Source organism: Morone saxatilis, unplaced genomic scaffold, assembly GCF_004916995.1.
Source record: "Morone saxatilis isolate NCDOM2014 unplaced genomic scaffold, NCSU_SB_2.0 Contig16, whole genome shotgun sequence".
NCBI lineage: Eukaryota > Metazoa > Chordata > Actinopteri > Moronidae > Morone > Morone saxatilis.
The window spans coordinates 5,364,869-5,371,876 of NW_023339718.1; the positions used below are offsets into that span (position 1 = coordinate 5,364,869).

General features: G+C 40.7%; 2 protein-coding genes across 2 annotated transcripts in view; both read right to left on the bottom strand.

The window, feature by feature from the left end:
- idua (alpha-L-iduronidase) overlaps positions 1-1,698 on the bottom strand; it is a gene marked incomplete in the record, with an annotated part of 9,934 nt that extends 8,236 nt beyond the window's left edge. The window contains 3 exon segments of the mRNA XM_035657798.1: positions 79-161; positions 558-698; positions 1,519-1,698. Of these exon segments, the coding sequence (XP_035513691.1) occupies positions 79-161; positions 558-698; positions 1,519-1,655 (361 nt within the window).
- Positions 1,699-4,568: 2,870 nt separating this feature from the next.
- LOC118325759 (poly [ADP-ribose] polymerase tankyrase-1) overlaps positions 4,569-7,008 on the bottom strand; it is a gene marked incomplete at its 5' end in the record, with an annotated part of 7,990 nt that continues 5,550 nt past the window's right edge. The window contains 5 exon segments of the mRNA XM_035658554.1: positions 4,569-4,705; positions 5,564-5,720; positions 5,839-6,025; positions 6,116-6,221; positions 6,315-6,389. Coding sequence (XP_035514447.1) covers positions 4,619-4,705; positions 5,564-5,720; positions 5,839-6,025; positions 6,116-6,221; positions 6,315-6,389 — 612 coding nt within the window.

A 7,008-nucleotide genomic window follows, 5' to 3' on the forward strand; every position in this document is an offset into this window, starting at 1 on the left:
GATACAGAAACCTTTTCATCCAGTGAACAGCGGCCTCCAACCAGAGGAAACTATCTAAATAAAGTGATGTTTTAATACCTGGTCGGAGTCCGTTAACCCTCAACAGTTCTATCAGCTGGTCCAGTTTAGTGAAGTCGTACTGGGGTCGTCCTCCAACGTCTCTACAGCAGCAAGAGCAGACAGAAAGTCAGCACTGAACCAGAAACACTCAATGTTTGTCACCCTCAGAACAGATCGATCTTTAATCAGGATGCATCAGCCGATATTCGCCTTGTTGATTGACTTCAGCTCATCGGTGAATAAGATGTTTCCACTGATGTTTATCTGCTGTTGCATCAGTTTTTATGTTGTGTTTGTTATTTCTAACTCAGATATTGGATCAATAATCACCCAGACTGAGCTGCACCGAGGCAGACGTACTTATATCTGTAGATGGGTTTGTTTCCCGGCACAAAAGGGCGAATAAATATCAGCCAAACTGTTACATTAAACCTCCGTATCGGCCCGTCTCTGATCTTTAATGTCTCATTGTGACGAGAGGTTGCTGGTCCACTTACTGCGCAGAGACCAGCTCCAGCATCCAGTGGATCCGGACCTGCTGGATCCCTCCATGGGGGACTGAGCCCACATAGGCCAGGTTCAGCTGCTGGTCCAGGCTCAGGTCAAACTGGTGGGCCTGGGTGTGAGGGAGCGGGGGGCTGGACACAGAGAAGAGCCTCCTGTTTAATCCACTCTGCGTATTATATTTATATTATAGTCTTATTAATGGTTATAACTTTATATCAGAACAATTAATAACCTACAAATAACTCTCTTTAACACAACAAACACAACAATATGTTTATTATTAGTGCAACGAAACATTTCAGAAATATTTCTTTAAATAATTTGAGTATTTTATGTCAGTTTATTGTGTTTAAATAAATATTGTTATACTATTTTTAAGTTCTGTTTTTACAATAAAGACTGTTTACATTGTGATTCCTTCATATATTGGAGTATACAATGACACTGAATCTGTCAGAATATAAACACACAATGTCTGTATGAGTGTTATAACTGATACAGATACACAATGCAGACAGAGGATTATATTTAAATATCAGGAAAACTGGTCTCTGATCAATATTCACAGGAAATACTCAATGTTCACTGTTTGGTTTCACTGTACAGCTCCAGTTACTGTTATATAATATGAAATAATCATAAAGTATGTTAGAGGGTCATCACTTTAACAGAATGATAGAAAGACAAAGGTTGAACCACTGATAGAGGCAGAAACTACCAGAATATTAAAAATATATCATCTTTTGAGTGATTCTTACCAAACTCCACTTAAAAAACAGTCATTTTAAAAAAGATCTTAGCTTTGATAGAGCTGCTTCCTTGACACAACATTATTTAATATGTCATCAGAGTCTCAGAGGTCTGCTGGAAGATTCGGGACTGAAACAAACCCACATTGATCGATACAACGTGTCCCTCACTGCTTCCTGTGGGGGACAGATGTGGACCTACCAGAACCCGGAGCTCCTCCAGAAGTGTCTCAGCTGTCCCGCCGCTCTGCGCACATTCACGCGGATGAAATGTCCCTCAGATGCAGTTTGGGTAAAGTTGAGGAGACAGAACAACACAGAGACACTTGTCCACTTCATGTCTGCTCAGCCACAACAAACACATCTGCTCCGGAAGCGCCGCAGTCAGCTGAGCGCGCTGACGTGTGCTGTGTGCGACCCTGTTGTAGTCTTTCTCTAAAGGAAGTGTAGTTTGTAGTTTGTTTACATTAAATTCAGCATGTAAACAAACAAAAAAACACTAAATTAAAATGAGATGTGTGAGTTTCATTAGGTTTCATGTAGAGAATGATTTTATTTAGTGTAACTGGACTTTTTATGGTTTTTATTTAGTTTTATTACATATTAATATATTTTAACCCTGCAGTGTAAATGATTAATAACCTCGAATCCTTGTTTTACTTGTGTTTTATCATTATTACTATAAACTTCATCACTAACTCAAGAGTCAGTAGCACTGATCCACAGATTGTGTATAATGAAGTACAGTGGCTCAGTGTAGTGAATATACATTGCTTATGTATTAATACACTTAATAAACTTAAATTAATTCTCTACTTTGTTTTATATTTTGTACAAAAAGTTTCAAAAAAGTGAAAATAACAATAGATGTTCACGTATAGATATTTCACTGTATGTAACTATATGTAATATTAGCCAAGAATAATCCACATTTCAGAGTAAAATAAAGAGTAATCAATATTTCTCACCTTTATATTATTGATTATTTATAGATTATAGGCCTCAAAACCTGTTTATATCTGCGTGTGATTATCCCTGTTATACCTTTATATGGGCGATGTATCCTCCAGGAAACGGACTGTTAATGCTGATTATTAAAGCTTTTAGAATATAATTCAATATTTTTCAATACAAACATAAAATAGTCCTTAAGAAACAAAGTCCAGTAATAGTTTATTTTTAAATATATGAAGTCACATGACCTGAGAACTTGACCCATAAAGATATAAAGCCTATACGACTGTTTCCCCCCGATACAGAAACCTTTTCATCCAGTAAACAGCGGCCTCCAACCAGAGGGAAACATACAAACTGTTCTCTTTTGGAAGAAACTAATATTTCAGATACTTAATATTTTATCTATTATTTTTAATGTTCTAAAAAATAGAAATGTGTGGTTTTGATTTTCTTAGTTTTAATTTTCCTTCCGTTGCACTTTAAATAATACCTGTTTGTTTCTTTACATGTTTAATGTGACTAAAACTAAACTACAAACATCTTTCTGACACAAACAATCGACAACAACAAGCTGTTAATGGGACATTTATTTAAAAAAAAGTTGGGAGAATCAAGAAGGCATGAAAGGAAAATCCATATGTCATTTACAGTCAAACAGCAACAGTTATACACAACCATTTACACAACCTGTACAAATATTTTTTCCCGCAAATTTTGCAATTTAAATTCAAAATAACTTAAATAGGTTTTCTATGTAAAAGTGCAAATCCTTAATGCGTGGGATGTCTGTAAGTAAGACCAATGCGACAGAAAGAGGTGCTGCGATGAGTTCACTGACTGTCGGGTTTTCTCCTGTAAAGGCATCACGAGCACATTTCAACTCTGAACCAGATACAGAAACATGAATATCATCGCCATGTTGTGGAGGTCACATACTTCACAGAGAGATTCAGCTGATCAGCTCTGTGCCAACACATCAACCTTTTGATTAACCACGACTTCCACTGGGACGTGCAGGTTCAGGAACAGTATAGTTGAGTTCTCTAGAAATGTAGATTTTATATTCATTATATTGTTATAAAGCCGCCTGTTTGTTTTGTGAACTTTATCTACAGGAAAACATAATTGAACACAGGAGAACAGTTTTTATTGTTAGTTTCCTGTTGGACAGTAATTTGTTCCATGTGTTGAGACTTTATGCAGCAGCTCAAACACACTAACGTTATTGTTTTCATCCTGTATTTTAGACAAAGTGCTGCTCTGACTGTAGCAGCGGCTGTTTTATTTGACACCTGCAGCATTTTTCCAAGCAGTGACTCTGAGCTGATCAGGTTCAGGTTCAGTGTCGCGCTGCACGTTAGTAACAGAGCTAAAATTCCAGAGAAGGACCGATTCAGGAATTAAGACCAGTATCGGTCGGTATCTCAGTATTGGTAACTAGCTGATCTGACCTCCGCGCAGACGTTTCTGTATCTGTGCTCTGAACATTTACTTCCTCTCCTGTCTCGAAGCGGTCTCATATATAATGCTTTTAATAAACATCATCCACACCTTTACTTTACCCTCGTGTAATTCTGATGCCTTTATGTTTCAGTTTACCGATAAATCATTATTGTAACAACGTCTGATCCGACAGAGAGCTCGTTCTCCGTCCAGCCCTGAATAAAACCACTTAAAAAAAACAATAAAACATTTCAGTTCAGTGTCTGTAGTGTCGGGGGGGGGGCATTACAGCTTAGCAACAATGCACTGTTACCTGTTTGGGTAGTGTATAGGTTAGCATTAAAATCACAGTCAGCAGACGGCCATTCTCGTACAGTTTATGAACCAGAACGGCGGGGCAGTAGTAGTCCACAGGGTTTTCAGGCTGTCGACACGCTGTGTGCGTGTGTGTGTGTGTGTGTGTGTGTGTGGAGGCGAGGGTCGTCGGTTCTGCACAGTCACAAGGCATGATGCAGGCGACAACGAGTGGCAAACTGTTAAGTGCTGATACTTTCAAGTCTCTATCAAGCATCCTCGCTGATTGGTGAGGAGGGATTGGGGGGGAGGAGCGGGGGACGAACCACGGCAGCCGTGATTGGGCCCACATGCGTCTGTATTAACATTGCAGCCGATGCACAAAAACAAAGAAAAAGGTCATCACCACGAGTTAGAGATAGCTACTGTATACAGCGACGGTGCTGCTCATTGAAGCAGCTGGTCACGCACGGTTCTACTGAGACTGGGAAATGTGCTGTCGGTAAAATAAAAAGGATGTTTAGGCATTTGCAATAGCGAATGGACCAAAATAACGAGCATCGAGTCTTTCTGTGTGTGTGTGTGAGAGTGTGTGTGATGTAAAGTAACTAGGACTTCTGCTCAGCTGCTGCAGCGGACTGGGCTGCACTCTCCGGTTTAAGGATCTGGTAGGTGATGAGGTACTCTGGGAAGGCCTGAAGGAGACACAGCAGCATTAGGAGACAGTTAAAGGGCGACTTTGCTATTTTTTAACCTATTTTCTACAATGTTTTTGTGTCAAAGTGAGAAATGAGGACGACAAGTTTAGAACTGGTTCTGGTTTTGAGTGAGAGAGGCTACATTTACTGCTATTAATGTTAGATAAAGTGTCAGAGAAACAGCGGACTGACAGGAAGTGACAGGCTGCTGTAGTCTGTGGATAAAAGTTTCATCATAGTTTATAATAACGCAGCAGTGAGACGAACGTGCACTGCGGGTGTAGCCAGAAGAACGCTCTGCATATGTTATGTGTCTGATGGAGCCAAAGCAGCATTATTATTATTATTATTATTATTTTTATATATACTTACAAAGATCTTCTCTTTTTTTTACCTGGATTTACTTTTGTTAACTGGAATTTATGGCAGGAAAGTAGTTTTTGCCTTCTTTTTTTTTTTCACTAAAAAATTCTAAAATGTGTGTAAAATGCTGTTAATAACAATTAAATATGCTTTAAATGATCCTTGTTAACCATGAATGTCATGCATTTAGTATGATGTCATTATATAGACTAACTTTCTGTCAGCAGACCCACTTAGCTCAGAGTTTTAGTCAGCTAGTGGACACAGCGGATGAAGGGTCAGAATGTCATTTCTCTGTGGAGTTTGTGCTCTCAGGCAAACGTATTTTGGCGATGAGTAATTGTTGGCAAGGATTCTCTGTGGCAGCGCTGCAAACTGAACCAGATTCAAAACCTGTTGACTCCATTAGTCACTTTGACACAAAAACATGGAAAATAAGTCCATGTTGAAAAACCTTAAAGCCTCAGAGGATTCAGGGAAACTCTGATTTACCTGCTCTCCTCTGTAGATGACGTACTCGGCGTAGGCCAGGCCGTTAACGCTCGGCCGCCCGATCACCGAGTGGTGTCCTGGGGGGGCGTGGGCCATCTTCATGGCACTGAACTGTAGGAAGGACTTCCCCAGGGTGACTCTGCAGAACAGCATCTGCCTGAGAGTCCAGAGGAGAGGACAAAGGTCAGACACACAGAACACCTTCATTCTGATGAAGAACAGAGTAAAGTGGTTTCACAACCAAATCATCATCTGCTGTCTGAAACTGCAGTTACCTGTGGCACAGGTAGCAGGACCGGTCTTTGTGCGTGGGGCAGCCTGTGCCTCCACCGATGCCGTACACGTACTGATTGCTCTTTGAGGAGTTCTCCGCAAAGTAGATCCCTGCTCCAAACATCCCTCCTATGTAGGCGTGGCGCTCATCGAAGCCTTTGTGGATGATGGCGTTGATGAACGGGGAACCTGGAGGAAGAGCGATTCCACACAGTGAACGACTGAAGTGTTTCAATAAACATATAAAACGCTGGAGGGCATGACAGTGGGCGTGGTTACCGTGGAACAACATCCGCTCATTGTGATGGTTGTGGTTCTCATCGGCGATCTCCTTCTGCCGGTGGGTGTAACGCTCTCTCAGCTTCTTATTGACCACCTTCTGAATCTGTGGGACGCACATCAACATGTCTGCAGTCAGAAACAGTCCCTGTTGAAGCTGCTCGTTATCAACAGACAGGGAGAGAGCGCTGGTTCAAACCTTGATGATGTTGTATCTGCTGAACACCCCCCCAGCGTTGCCTCCGTCTCTGTGCTCTCTGATGGTGCTCTGCATCTGAGGGACACAAACAAACACCACAAAATCAGAACCAGGAGTCACAACGACACTTTATATATTATAAATGTAGGTCCATCTGAAATAAGCTAATAATCCAACAACTCTTCTTTAGGAAGCATTTTCCAATATTCAGGACAGAATGTGTGTGTGTGTGTGTGTGTGTGTGTGTGTGTGTGTGGCTGTTCCTACCACAGCTGCGGTCTCAAACTGACTACAGTCTTCCTCTAACCGTGATATTAATTTGGTCATAGCTCACTTCCCCTTCTGACCTTTGAGCCCATTAAAAGTCGAGGTAAAAGTAAATCGACCGCAGCATGAAATGTAAATCTGGTCATTAATAGTCTGTGTGTGTGTAGATCTGACTGTACAGCATTCCCAAAATACACTTGATGCCAAAAGTTGTGTCATGTCTCTTGATTGACACGAGAGCCGGAATCAAAGGAACTTTTTCTTCTTGTAAAGCAGCTTTGAAGTGTCATCACGTAGTTTATTCTACCAACAGTGGAGTCTCAAACAAAACATACCCAACTATACATATGTGATCTGAGCGGCTCATATACAATAAAAATGTTCCAGGACAAGATACATTATTTCCAGGATATTTGGTCATTTTAGT